The 15,256-nt window shown below is 42.3% G+C and overlaps 1 protein-coding gene across 2 annotated transcripts in view; it reads left to right on the top strand.

The window, feature by feature from the left end:
- Window positions 1-3,875: 3,875 nt before the first annotated feature.
- Window positions 3,876-15,256, top strand: part of API5 (apoptosis inhibitor 5) — a 37,139-nt gene continuing 25,758 nt past the window's right edge. The window contains exon 1 of one of the 2 annotated variants that reach the window (XM_004264021.3): window positions 3,876-4,090. In XM_004264021.3, the coding sequence (XP_004264069.1) occupies window positions 4,022-4,090 (69 nt within the window). In that variant the 5' untranslated portion in view covers window positions 3,876-4,021. The remainder of the gene's footprint in view (window positions 4,091-15,256) is intronic. The other variant, XM_012537310.3, reaches the window with a different exon arrangement.

Raw genomic sequence — 15,256 nt, 5'->3', positions numbered from 1 at the left:
TACACAATGAGCGCGTTAAATCCTCATAATATTACCTTTAAATTCTGTACTCTTATTTTCATCTTGCAGATGAATGAACTGAGGCATCGAGGAGTTAAGTTGGCCATGCAAACAGCTCCCCCTTGTGGACCCCTCTTCCAATGACCGGTTCCCTCTCCTTCAGGTCCTAACACAAATATTTTGTCTTCACAGAGACTCTCCCCAGGCACTGTTATCCACCTCTGTCATGCTAGGTCACAGCACCTATCACAATCCATGGCAAGTTGCTAATACTTTTAATTTTTGTATTGTTTTCCTCGGTTTATGTGATCGTCAGCTCCAGGACCACAGGAGCAGCGCTTGCCGTGTTTACTGTTTTATATCCCCCCCACCCTCAGTGCCTAGTGCAGCCATGAATGAACCAACATGTTGAGGAGCATGAACTGAGGTAACAGTGGTTGGATCTGTTAGGTGGGAAATCAGAACGCTTTCAGCCGCCAGTCACAAACGACCTGATTAAATGACATTAAAAAAATTAGGATGATTATTTTTTTTCTTTTCACATAGCAAAAAATCCAGTGTTTTATATAAACTAGAATTTGTATGTTTACCTATAAATAAGAAAAAAAATTCTTTTTCAGCAAACATACCAAAATGTTAACAGAGTTTGTCTCTCAGGGCAGGCTAGTAGGAGAATTTTATTTCCTTCTTTGTGCTTTTCTTTGCAGTTCCCATTTTCTTCAGTGAACATCTATTACATTTGTAATAAAAAATAGACATAAAAACCATTGGTACTTTTTTTAAACATCTCTTTGCCTTTGAGGTTGTGAATGAATTCTGGGGTCATTCTCTTCCACTGCTTCTCCTTCTCTGGACAAAATTAAGCCAATATCAACTGTATCACTTTGCACACAGTAGTCATTTCTACCTGTTTTGATTAATGAATGGGGAACATGGAGGGAATAAAGAAGCACAGAATCTGTTCATTGTCCGTGAAGGGAAAGCTAATGGAGGGAAGACTTTTCTTCACGGGCTTCAGCTGGTTGCTGCAATGGAGGATGGTGGGAAAGATATATAAAGCTGTAGAGTCCAAGAGCTCAGGTTTTGAAGTCAGATGGGTCTGGGTTCAAATCCCACTTCTGTTACCAATCTAGCTGAGCAACTCTGGGAAATTTATGTAACCTCCTGACCTCTCTGATGTGACACAGAATTAAACCTTTTCTTCACAAGCCAGAAGGGAGAGAGGGAGATCCCACAAGGAAAAGCAGAGAGAAAGTGCTCAATATGTTAGCTATCACTTTTGTGGCTCTCATTACCATTATCGTCAGCCGTGACTGCTACATCATCTCAGCTGCTCTCTCCCTCCCTCCCTCCCTCCTGGGCTCTCCACCCACAGAAACCCTAAAGGGTTGGCAATCAATCCAAGCTGGGAAGGTGGGACCAGCTTCAGCCTCCACTGCACCTTTATCACTGTTATTCACAAACTCGTAAACGTCCTGATGATTAAGGGTGGACTGTATTTATGAAACATTTTTGCACTGGATAGAGTACATACAAAGCTTTTTGCAGGAGGTGCTATACTTCAGATGAAACAGACTTTCTTTAGTTTAGGGAGGCATTCTCAATTATTTCTTTCAGTCTTACAGACTCCCTAGTTAGTTAAGAAATCTAGAGCCTCACTTCCTGCCCCAGATCACTTCCCCATTTTTTTAAAATTAATTAATTAATTTATTTATGGCTGTGTTGGGTCTTTGTTTCTGTGCGAGGGCTTTCTCTAGTTGTGGCAAGTGGGGGCCACTCTTCATCGCGGTGCACGGGCCTCTCACTATCGCGGCCTCTCCTGTTGCAGAGCACAGGCTCCAGACGTGCAGGCTCAGTAGCTGTGGCTCACGGGCCTCGTTGCTCCGCGGCATATGGGATCCTCCCAGACCAGGGCTCGAACCTGTGTCCCCTGCATTAGCAGGCAGATTCTCAACCACTTCACCACCAGGGAAGCCCCACTTCCCCATTTTTACACATACACCTAACACTTCATTGAATACCTAACTTAGCGGATGTGATCCAAATACACCTTTGTTATTTGTCTTTGCCTTTGTTATTTGTCTTTCACTATCTCTTTAAAATTTATTGAAGTAGAGGAATCTCATTCGGATCCTAGAGAGAAATTCTGGCAGATCCATAACTTTTCTGCTTGCTCTTAGTTAAAAAATAGTCCTCAATTCAGAAATTAAAATGTCCATTCTCACAGGTGAACCCAAACTCTAAACTTGAGTTACAATCATATCTTCTCTGCTCCATCTGGGACCTGCTTCCCATCCTGCCTTTCTGCTCTCTATTCCCCACCCCACCTGGTAAGCAGTTTCTAAGCCCTCCTGGGCATATGCTTTGTGAGGGGGATGTGAGAAGAGAGGATACGTTAGTACATGTGCAGTACTACATGCCTTCTCAGGTTGGTAGAGACTAGGTCTTTTCCATAGGCCACTCTGTGGGACCTTCAGAGGTGACCCCCAACTGTGACCCCCATGAGGTGCTCATGTGCTGCCCTCAAACGTCACACAGTTTCTGTTGCCACTGATTCCTGTCGTGGGGGATTTCTCATGCTCAGACAGATGCCCCCTGAAGCAGGACTCGGAATGGATCCAGAATCTCTCCCTCTCTCTCTCTTTTACAAGCCTATCTCTGGTACAAGGGAATCCCTCTGACCCCCTTGTTTCCAGGAAAAGTCTGGGATGGCAGGTAGATCCCAACATGGCCACCTCCACTCTGCTGCCACAGGTAACTCAAGCTTTTTCAGGCATACATCAGGCACCAGCCCTTCGTGTCTTCCAACTACAGGGATTACATTTCAGGCTCCTCAGTATGGTCCCAGGCTTGAGGGAACGAGGTCACAGTTGCCCCAAGCTGCTCACAAGCACAAGATCTCTCTCCAAAAACACCCTCACCAATCCCTCTCCTTCTACTACCTAATTTTTTTAATACCCTTAATCTAAACGAGGAGTACAAGACCCAAGGAACTGGTTTGTAACCATTGCCTGCATATATTCTGCACGAGTGAATCTGGCTTTGAAATTTACCATCTATTACAGCTGATGTTTCAATCTTGACATTTCAATATGAACACACATGCACATAACTTTGTTTTGTACGCTTTGGGGTTTTTTTTATAATAAAAATGTAATCTTTTTATACCTGTTTTGCAACTTCCATTTTTTTCATCTAAACTTGTATCTTGCAGACTCTTATCAGTAAGTATATATGGTTTCAGTTATTTATTACCCTCTTGGTTATTAGACACAATCAGGTGGCCCAAACTCTACTCTGGCAGCAAGCAAAGATAAACTTTTCCAGTAGGGCAAATTTCACTCCTAGACCTGTTTAGCCTGGTGGACAGAAGTTTTTTTTGTTTTTTGGGTTTTTCTGTTTTGTTTGGACGTTGAGTTTTGTTTGTTTGTTTGTTTAATGACAACTGAGTGATTTTTGCTCAAAAAAACCACAAAACCCAAAATAAAAAATAATAAAAGCAACACTGAACCAATTGCCACAGATTTGTGTTACCTTCCTTGAGGCAGTTGTAAATAGAGTTTATGACTTCCCATACAGCTTGCACTCTCATTCCTCATTCTGTTTTTCTCCCCGTAAAATCACTTTTCTGGCCAACGTGAGGTCTTTTAAGGGCAGAAACGCAATTAGCTTTGTATTTTCCTCCAACCCGCACCAAGATCTCCTAGACAGGCACAGTCCTTCCAAAAAAAAAAAAGGCATGAGCTAGTTCAATCGTCCTTGCCGCTTTTTGCACCTCCCACCGCTAGAGGGCAATAAAACAGCAGGTGGAGCATTGGCAGTCAAAGAAGGCCGCTCCCGACGCGCACGTCTTTACGTGGACGTTGGGGGAGGAGCTGTCCCGTGCGCGGTGACTGGCGGCGGCACTGGCGGCAGCTGGAGCCGTAATAGTGCGGGTCGCAGGCTAGGAGAACTTCAGAGGCGGCGGTGGCACCAGCGACGACGAAGACAGCAGTAACAGGCCCTGGGCTTGTCGTTCACCATGCCGACCGTAGAGGAGCTTTACCGCAACTATGGCATCTTAGCCGATGCCACGGAGCAAGTGGGCCAAGTGAGTTCCCTAGCGGCCTGCGGGGCCCGGCGCTCTGCGGCCTTTCGAAAGCGCTCCCTGGGCCGGCGGGGGCTACTGCTTCGCCCTCCCGCGGGCTCCCAGCCGCCCCGGCTGTTTCGTCGGGGTGGGCCCCTCGCCGGGAATGCAGACTCGGGCTTCACCAGGGAGAGCGCGGTCCCCGGGTTCCAGGCTCCTCTGCCTCCCTTGATTAGCCTTTTCTTACCGTGGCGTTTCCCAACTCAGCCTCTTCAGCCCCCCCGTCCCCGCCCCGTTCAGTCTCTTTCCAAGCCTTGTCCTCCAGATTCCACTGAAGTTTTTCTCCTTTTCGGTGGCGCTCAGTCCCTTGGAAGATTAGATTGAGAGTCCTCGAGAGGTCAAAAATGTCTTTCTCGAGGCAAAAATCTGCAATTAATTTACGAAGAGAATTTGGGAGACAGAAGTTTGTGAAATACAGAAAGGCCCTTTCGTCCAGACTTTAACGAGGGCTTATGATTTCATTATTCAGTACATTTTTTGAGCGCCTGTCATGGACCAGGCTCTGCGCCGGGCGCTGGAGGTACGAGACAGAAAAACACATGCGCTCCCAGAAAGCACCTTTAGTGAGGGAGACTAGCGATAAATAAGAAAGAGAGATGCTTCCCCTCCTTCCCCCAATGAAGAGTGTCGTGAAGAAAATATAACAGGGCCGTAGGGGGGGTTGGGGGAGAGTGCAGTTTTAAATAGAGTTGTCTGGCAAGTGTTGAATTGGCTGTACGAGCCATTGCTTCTTTGTGAATTTTCAAGTACTGGAGTCCTTTGAAGTTGCGGAATTGACAAGTGGTTGTGTGTTTTCTTGGGAAAAGAACCAGGCTCTCCCCGCGGTAATCTTGACCATTGTTGGAAATCCCATGCTGTATCGTTTCAGTGCCTAGAACGTCATGTGATTCTTCTGCTCACCCATCTCTTGGAGTAGTGAGTGGCAGATCCTAGAGTCTGATAACATGAGCAAAGCTGTGGCTTTACCTCTCCCATCCCCTTTTCCAGACATTCAGGTAGAACCTTTCTGAGCCGAACAAAAAAAAATTTTGATGTTGGGACCTTATTTTAGCTTAATCTAGAATTGTGAATATACCATTTTCAGATATGTTGGTTTTCCTTCCCTGCACGTTTTCATTTCAGTAGGAAATTTTGACATCATCAATGAGAAATATATACTGACAGTCAGTCTGTTGTAGATGTATGTAGGGTGTGTGTGTTAAGTTGGCTGTGAAGGAGGCATTTTCTGCCTATTAAGGCAAGGTGGGAAAAACTTACGGTCACTCAGTTTGAGTTTGTTGTCCTTGTTCCTATAGAGAACTAGTAGTGAAGATAGTTTCATTCATTATGACTGAGTTGGGGGAGATTGTAGCCAATTGTTCTCCCTGAAATTGACTTTGTTGCACATCAGCAGATGGATGGATGGAATAAAAGGTACAACAGTGATTCTCAAGTCAGTTTGTATATGGTGCTCTCCCAAAGAGGTGATTCAGGAATCTTCTAGGGAAACTTTGAAACTGTATGCAGAGTGCTGGCCCATAACCCCACCCTCATTTTTTGCTGGAGTAGGATAAAGGTTGACAGCCACCTACTTACAGTATGTTAGAGCAAATAGAAGCCAAATGGGAGTTTTTATATTCTATGAATAATGGAGAGTTGCTCTCATTTCCCTCTTATATTGTCTTTAATTATAAATACCAGTTTAGATTCAGAGTTCTCTCTCAAGAGGTCAGTAGTGTTTCTCAAGGCAAAAATCTGCTTTTAATTTAGGAAGAGTGCTTAGGAGACAGAATTTTGTGAAAAACAGGAGGGACCCTTTTATGCAGACTTTCATGAGGACCCACAATTTCATTTATTCAGTATGTTTTCTTGAGTGCCTACCATGTACCAGACTGTGCTGGACAGTAAAATTTTAGCACGGTTCCCTTAGGTGATGGGAGATCAGTACCTTCATGACACTGTAATGACAATTGTCAAGCAACTAAATAAGGAAAAAAAATCTTCGGGTGATGAAAGGTTGTGATTTGCTCAGTCTCAAACAGTGAATTCTGGGAGAACTGAAGCTAGACTAAACCGTAATGCCAACTAATTCTGCTCTATTGTGTAATACTTCTTTCCTTTTAGAGAAAATTCCTAAAACTGCTCACCCAAAAAGGTGTATTAAGCGTCAAGATACTGCATGTGAATTTAATTAACAAAAGCAAGAGCCAACTTAACGGAAGTGACACCATTCACGTTTTTTTAAGGAGAGAAAAAAATATTTACATTCATAGTGTAGCACAGCCAGATTTTCATGTCACCTTGTTAAGATTTACAGTCAAGACTTTAAATTTCCTGGCGGGTACCTATCTGGACACTTCTGAAACCATATTTGAGTTTCTTAGTCTAGAACTTGCTTCTAAGTTTATTTTGATTTTCGCCCTTTTTAAAAAAGAGATGTGTACCACAGATGCTGCTCACAGAGCCACCACTGAAGGGAGTGCCCTCTCTGCTACTGTCAGTACTCCTTTTATTTTATTTTATTTTATTTTATTTTTTTAATTAGGAATATCTGCTTACTTTTTTATATAGCCTATTGAAGAACATTTTTTTTACATTTTTATTGGAGTATAATTGCTTTAAAATGGTGTGTTAGTTTCTGCTTTATAACAGAGTGAATCAGTTATACATATACATATGTTCCCATATCTCTTTCCTCTTGCGTCTCCCTCCCTCTTACCTTCCCTATCCCACCCCTCCAGGCAGTTACAAAGCACCGAGCTGATCTCCCTGTGCTATGCGACTGCTTCCCACTAGCTATCTATTTTACGTTTGGTAATGTATATATGTCCATATATACACTACCACTCTCTCACTTTGTCCCAGCTTACCCTTCCCCCTCCCTGTGTCCTCAAGTCCATTCTCTACTACGTCTGTGTCTTTATTCACGTCTTGCCCCTAAGTTCTTCATGACCTTTTTCTTTTTTTTAGATCCCATATATATGTGTTAGCATACGGTATTTGTTTTTCTCTTTCTGACTTACTTCACTCTGTATGACAGACTCTAGGTCCATCCACCTCACTACAAATAACTCAATTTCATTTCTTTTTATGGCTGAGTAATATTCCATTGTATATATGTGCCACATCTTCTTCATCCATTCATCCGATGATGGACACTTAGGTTGTTTCCATGTGCTGGCTATTGTAAATAGAACTGCAATGAACATTTTGGTACATGACTCTTTTTGAATTATGGTTTTCTCAGGGTATATGCCCAGTAGTGGGATTGCTGGGTCATATGGTAGTTCTGTTTGTAGTTTTTTAAGGAACCTCCATACTGTTCTCCATAGTGGCTGTATCAATTTTCTCAGGGTATATGCCCAGTAGTGGGATTGCTGGGTCATATGGTAGTTCTATTTGTAGTTTTTTAAGGAACCTCCATACTGTTCTCCATAGTGGCTGTATCAATTTACATTCCCACCAACAGTGCAAGAGTGCTCCCTTTTCTCCACACCCTCTCCAGAATTTATTGTTCGTAGATTTTTTGATGATGGCCATTCTGACTGGTGTGACATGATATCTCTTTGTAGTTTTGATTTGCATTTCTCTAATGATTAATGATGTTGAGCATTCTTTCATGTGTTCGTTGGCAATCTGTATATCTTCTTTGGAGAAATGTCTATTTAGGTCTTCTGCCCATTTTTGGATTGGGTTGTTTGTTTTTTTGATGTTGAGCTGCATGACCTGCTTGTAAATTTTGGAGATTAATCCTTTGTCAGTTGCTTCATTTGCAAATATTTTCTCCCATTCTGAGGGTTGTCTTTTCGTCTTGTTGATGTTTTCCTTTGCTGTGCAAAAGCTTTTAAGTTTCATTAGGTCCCATTTGTTTATTTTTGTTTTTATTTCCATTTCTCTAGGAGGTGGGTCAAAGAGATCTTGCTGCGATTTATGTCATAGAGTGTTCTGCGTATGTTTTCCTCTAAGAGTTTTTTTTTAATTTTATTTATTTATTTATTTATTTATGGCTGTGTTGGCTCTCCGTTTCTGTGTGAGGGCTTTCTCTAGCTGCGGCAAGTGGGGGCCACTCTTCATCGCGGTGCGCAGGCCTCTCACTATCGCGGCCTCTCTTGTTGCGGAGCACAGGCTCCAGACGCACAGGCTCAGTAATTGTGGCTCACGGGGCTAGTTGCTCCGTGGCATGTGGGATCTTCCCAGACCAGGGCTCGAACCCGTGTCCCCTGCATTGGCAGGCAGATTCTCAACCACTGTGCCACCAGGGAAGCCCTCCTCTAAGAGTTTGATAGTGTCTGACCTTACATTTAGGTATTTAATCCATTTTGAGTTTATTTTTGAGTATGGTGTTAGGAAGTGTTCTAATTTCATATTTTTACACGTAGCTGTCCAGTTTTCCCAGCACCACTTATTGAAGAGGCTGTCATTTCTCCACTGGATATTCTTGCCTCCCTTATCAAAGATAAGGTGAGCATATGTGCGTGGGTTTATCTCTGGGCTTTCTATCCTGTTCTGTTGATCTGTATTTCTGTTTTTGTGCCAGTACCATACTGTCTTGATTACTGTAGCTTTGTAGTATAGTCTGAAGTCAGGGAGCCTGATTCCTCCAGCTCCGTTTTTCTTTCTCAAGATTGATTTGGCTATTCGGGGTCTTTGTGTTTCCATACAAATTCTGAGATTTTTTGTTCTAGTTCTGTGAAAAATGCCAGTGGTAGTTTGATAGGGATTGCACTGAATCTGTAGATTGCTTTGGGTAGTAGAGTCATTTTCACAATGTTGATTCTTCCAATCCAAGAACATGGTATATCTCTCCATCTGTTTGTATCATCTTAAATTTCTTTCATCAGTGTCTTATAATTTTTTTTTTTTGCATACAGGTCTTTTGTCTCCTTAAGTAGGTTTATTCTAGATATTTTATTCTTTTTCTTGCAGTGGTAAATGGGAGTGTTTTCTTAATTTCACTTTCAGATTTTTTCATCATTAGTGTATAGGAATGCAAGAGATTTCTGTGCATTAATTTTGTATTCTGCAACTTTACCAAATTCATTGATTAGATCTAGTAGTTTTCTGGTAGCATCTTTAGGATTCTCTAATGTATAGTATCATGTCATCTGCAAACAGTGACAGCTTTACTACTTCTTTTCCGATTTGGATTCGTTTTATTTCTTTTTCTTCTCTGACTTCTGTGGCTAAAACTTCCAAAACTATGTTGAATAAGAGTGGTGAGAGTGGGCAACCTTGTCTTGTTCCTGATCTTAGTGGAGATGGTTTCAGTTTTTCACCATTGAGGACGATGTTGGCTGTGGGTTTGTCATATATGGCCTTTATTATGTTGAGGTAAGTTCCCTCTATGCCTACTTTCTTGAGGGTTTTTATCATAAATGGGTGTTGAATTTTGTTGAAAGCTTTCTCTGCATCTATTGAGTTGATCATATGATTTTTCTCCTTCAATTTTTTAATATGCTGTATCACATTGATTGATTTGCATATATTGAAGAATCCTTGCATTCCTGGGATAAATCCCACTTGAGCATGGTGTATGAACCTTTTAATGTGCTGTTGGATTCTGTTTGCCAGTATTTTGTTGATGATTTTTGCATCTATGTTCATCCGTGATATTGGTCTGTAGTTTGCTTTCTTCATGTCACCTTTGTCTGGTTTTGGTATCAGGGTGACATTGGCCTCGTAGAGTGAGTTTGGGAGTGTTCCTCCCTCTGCTATATTTTGGAAGTGTTTGAGAAGGATAGGTGTTAGCTCCTCCCTAAATGTTTGATAGAATTTGCCTGTGAAGCCATCTGATCCTGGGCTTTTGTTTGTTGGAAGATTTTTAATCACAGTTTCAATTTTAGTGCTTGTGATTGGTCTGTTCATATTTTCTATTTCTTCCTGGTTCAGTCTCGGAAGGTTGTGCATTTCTAAGAATTTGTCCATTTCATCCAGGTTGTCCATTTTGTTGGCATATAGTTGCTTGTATTAATCTCTCATGATCCTTTGTATTTCTGCAGTGTCAGTTGTTACTTCTCCTTTTTCATTTGTAATTCTGTTGATTTGAGTCTTCTCCCTTTTTTTCTTGATGAGTCTGGCTAACGGTTTATCAATTTTGTTTATCTTCTCAAAGAACCAGCTTTTAGTTTTATTGATGTTTGCTATCGTTTCCTTCATTTCTTTTTCATTTATTTCTGATCTGATCTTTATGATTTCTTTTCTTCTGGTAACTTCGGGGCTTTTTTGTTCTTTCTTTACTTGCTTTAGGTGTAAGGTTAAGTTGTTTATTTGAGATGTTTGTTGTTTCTTGAGGTAGGATTGTATTGCTCTAAACTTCCCTTCTAGAACTGCTTTTGCTGCATCCCATGGGTTTTGGGTCGTTGTGTTTTCATTGTCATTTGTTTCTAGGTATTTTTTATTTCCTCTTTGATTTCTTCAGTGGTCTCTTGGTTATTAACTAGTGTATTGTTTAGCCTCCATGTGTTTGTATTTTTTTACAGGTTTTTTCCTGTAATTTGTATCTAGTCTCATAGCGTTGTGGTCGGAAAAGATACTTGATACGATTTCAATTTTCTTAAATTTACCAAGGCTTGATTTGTGACCCAAGATATGATCTATCCTGGAGGATGTTCCATGAGCACTTGAGAAGAAAGTGTATTCTGTTCCTTTTGGATAGAATGTCCTATAAGTATCAATTAAGTCCATCTTGTTTAATGCATCATTTGAAGCTTGTGTTTCCTTATTTATTTTCATTTTGGGTCTGTCCATTGTTGAAAGTGGGGTGTAAAAGTCCCCTACTATTGTTGTGTTACTGTCGATGTCCCCTTTTATGGCTGTTAGTATTTGCCTTATGTATTGAGATGCTCCTATGTTGGGTGCATAAATATTTACAACTGTTATATCTTCTTCTTGGATTGATCCTTTGATTATTATATAGTGTCCTTCTTTGTCTCTTGTAATAGTCTTTGTTTTAAAGTCTATTTTGTCTGATATGAGAATTGCTACTCCAGCTTTCTTTTGATTTCCATTTGCATGGAATATCTTTTTCCATCCCCTCATTTTCAGTCTGTGTGTGTCCCTAGGTCTGAAGTGGGTCTCTTGTAGACAGCATATAGACAGGTCTTGTTTTTGTATCCATTCAGGCAGTCTGTATCTTTTGGTTGGAGCGTTTAATCCATTTACATTTAAGGTAATTATCAATATGTATGTTCCTATTACCATATTCTTAATTGTTTTGGGTTTGTTATTGTAAGTCTTTTCCTTCTCTTGTGTTTCTTGCCTATAGAAATTCCTTTAGCATTTGTTGTAGAGCTGGTTTGGTGGTGCTGAATTCTCTTAGCTTTTGGTTGTCTGTAGAAGTTTTAATTTCTCCGTCAAATCTGAATGAGATCCTTGCTGGGTAGAGTAATCTTGGTTGTAGGTTTTTCCCCTTCATCACTTTAAATATGTCCTGCCACTTCCTTTTGGCTTGGAGAGTTTATGCTGAAAGATCAGCTGTTAACCTTATGGGGATTCCCTTGTATGTTATTTGTTGTTTTTCCCTTGCTGCTTTTAATATTTTTTCTTTGTATTTAATTTTTGATAGTTTGATTAGTATGTGTCTTGGCGTGTTTCTCCTTGGATTTATCCTGTATGGGACTTTCTGTGCTTCCTGGACTTCTCCTTGGATTTATCCTGTATGGGACTTTCTGTGCTTCCTCTGCTTCCTGGACTCCTTAACTATTTCCTTTCCTATATTAGGGAAGTTTTCAACTATAATCTCTTCAAATATTTTCTCAGTTTCTTTGCTCATGTCTTCTTCTTCTGGGACCCCTATAATTCGAATGTTGGTGCGTTTAATGTTCTCCCAGAGTTCTCTGAGACTGTCCTCAATTCTTTTCATTTTTTTTTCTTTATTCTGCTCTGCAGTCGTTATTTCCAGTATTTTATCTTCCAGGTCACTTATCCGTTCTTCTGCCTCAGTTATTCTGCTACTGATCCCTTCTAGAGCATTTTTAATTTCATTTATTGTGTTGTTCATCACTGTTTGTTTGCTCTTTAGTTCTTCTAGTTCCCTGTTAAACACTTCTTGTATTTTCCCCATTCTATTTCCAAGATTTTGGATCACCTTTACTATCATTATTCTGAATCCTTTTCCAGGCATACTATTTCCTCTTCATTTGTTTGTTCTGGTGGGTTCTTTCCTTGCTCCTTCATCTGCTGTGTGTTTCCTCTCTTCTCATTTTGCTTAACTTTCTGTGTTTGGGGGTCTCCTTTGCACAGACTGCAGGTTCATAGTTCCCGTTGTTTTTGGTGTCTGCCCCCAGTGGCTAAGGTTGGTTCAGTGGGTTGTGTGTGCTTTCTGGTGGAGGGGATTCGTGCCTGTGTTCTGGTGCATGAGGCTGGATCTTGTTTTTCTGGTGGGCTGGTCCACGTCTGGTGTGTGTTTTGGGTTGTCTGTGGCCTTATTATTTTAGGCAGCCTCTCTGCTAATGGATGGGGTTGTGTTCCTGTCTTGCTAGTTGTTTGGCATAGCATGTCCAGCACTGGAGCTTTCTGGTCGTTGAGTGGAGCTGGGTCTTGGCATTGAGATGGAGATCTCTGGGAGGTTTTTGCCATTTGATATTACGTGGAGCTGGGGGGTCTCTTGTGGACCAATGTCCTAAACTTGGCTGTCCCACCTCAGAGTCACAGCCCTAACACCTGGCTGGAGCACCAAGAGCCTGTCATCCACACGGCTCAGAATAAAAGGGAGAAAAAAGAAAGAAGAAGATAAGATAAAATAAAATAAAGTTATTAAAATATAAAATAATTATTAAAAAAGATTTTTTAAGTAATTTAAAAAAAAGAAAGAAAGAAGAGAGCAACCAAGCCAAAAAACAAATTCAGCAATGATAAGCACTAAAAAGTATACTAAAAAAAAACACAAAAAATGGACAGACAGAACCCTAGGATAAATGGTAAAAGCAAAGCTATACAGACAAAATCACACACAGAAGCATACACATACACAGTCACAAAAAAAGAAAAAGGGAAAAAAATATATATATTGTTGCTTCCAAAGTCCACTTCCTCAATTTGGGATGATTCGTTGTCTATTCAGGTATTCCACAGATGCAGGGTACATCAAGTTGACTGTGGAAATTTAATCCACTGCTCCTGAGGCTGCTGGGAGACATTTCCCTTTCTCTTCTTTGTTTTCACAGCTCCTGGGGTTCAGCTTTGAATTTGCCCCTGCCTCTGCGTGTAGGTCACCTGAGGGCGTCTGTTCCCGCCCAGACAGGATGGGGTTAAAGGAGCAGCTGATTCGGGGGCTCGGGCTCACTCGGGCTGGGAGGAGGGAGGGGTACAGAGTTCGGGGTGAGCCTGCGGCGGCAGAGGCCAGTGTGTTCCATCAGTCTTAGGTTCGCCATGTGTTCTCCCAGGGAAGTTGTCCCTGGATCACGGGACCCCTGGCAGTGGTGGGCTGCACAGGCTCCCGGAAGGGGGGTGTGGATAGTGACCTGTGCTCGCACACAGGCTTCTTGGTGGCAGCAGCAGCAGCCTTAGCGTCTCATGCCCGTCTCTGGGGTGCACGCTTTAGCCGCGGCTCGCGCGCCCATCTCTGGAGCTCCGTTCAGCTGTGCTCTTAATCCCCTCACCTCGCGCACCAGGAAACAAAGAGGCAAGAAAAACTCTCTTGCCCCTTCGGCAGCTCCAGACTTTTCCCCAGACTCCCTCCCAGCTAGCCGTGGTGCATTAGCCCCCTTCAGGCTGTGATCACGCCGCCAACCCCAGTCCTCTCCCTGCATCCGACCGAAGCCCAAGCCTCAGCTCGCAGCCACGCCCGCCCCGGCGGGTGAGCAGACAAGCCTCTTGGGCTGGTGAGTGCCGGTCGGCACCGATCCTCTGTGCGGGAATCTCTCCACTTTGCCCTCCACACCCCTGTGGCTGCGCTCTCCTCCGCGGCTCTGAAGCTCCCCTACTCCGCCACCCGCAGTCTCCGACCGCGAAGGGGCTCCTAGTGTGTGGAAACCTTTCCTCCTTCACAGCTCCCTCCCACTGGTGCAGGTCCCGTCCCTATTCTTTTGGGTCTGTTTTTCCTTTTTTCTTTTGCCCTACCCAGGTACGTGGGGAGTTTCTTGCCTTTTCGAGGTCTGAGGTCTTCTGCCAGCATTCAGTAGGTGTTCTGTAGGAGTTGTTCCACATGTAGATGTATTTCTGATGTATTTATGGGGGGGGGGAAGGTGATCTCCACGTCTTACTCTTCTGCCATCTTGAAGCTCCTCCTTCCTCCTGTGTTCTCTTATACAGGAGTATATTGGCTCCTAAGTGTGGAAGAGTGTAAGCTTTACTGACTTATATTTCATGAAATAGCATTCTTTTGGTACTTTTTTTTGGTATGCTTAAGCTAAAATCACAGACCAACCAAGTTCATAATCACTCAAAAATAATGTAGAAGTGTTAACAGTTTAACACTTACATTAAATTCAAACTAAGTTTATTAATTGAGTCTGAGGAAGGAAGTAGTATAGCTTAGCTTACCCATTTTCTTTTTATGTCATACTTGAGAAATTTGTTGAAACTACATCCTGTCTTCTCTTTCTTCTCATCCCCTCTTCTTCTGCTTTATTTCATGAAGGCTGCATCCTGGACCCAAACGTCGCTTACCCGGCACGTCAGTGACCACTTATGCATATCAGTTGTGATTTGACAATCATAATTGCAAGGTTTTTCTTTTAGAATGTGTCTGCTGAATGTGGATCAAATTGTAACTGACTTTTTTACTTGAAAATATCTTAGAGATTGCTCTAGAGTTTTCTCCTTTAATTAGAAATTAAAATCACACATAAATACACAGCTTTAGAAATCCATTAAAAGTATTTACAATTAAAGTTTCTTGGGCTTCCCTGGTGGCGCAGTGGTTGAGAGTCCGCCTGCTGATGCAGGCGACATGGGCTCGTGCCCCGGTCTGGGAAGATCCCACATGGTGCGGAGCGGCTGGGCCCGTGAGCCATGGCCACTGAGCCTGTGCATCCGGAGCCTGTGCTCCGCAATGGGAGAGGCCACAACAGTGAGAGGCCCGCGTACCACAAAAAAAGAAAAACAACAAAAAAAGCTTCTAATTAGGATCATTAATTTATCCAGCTAAAATATAAATACAACTGTTGGAAAAGCAAAGATACACAGTGCTGTGTAGTATTTGAAACATTT

This window comes from Orcinus orca, chromosome 8, assembly GCF_937001465.1.
Source record: "Orcinus orca chromosome 8, mOrcOrc1.1, whole genome shotgun sequence".
Classification (NCBI taxonomy): Eukaryota; Metazoa; Chordata; class Mammalia; order Artiodactyla; family Delphinidae; genus Orcinus; species Orcinus orca.
This window is presented reverse-complemented; position numbering and strand designations above follow the sequence as displayed.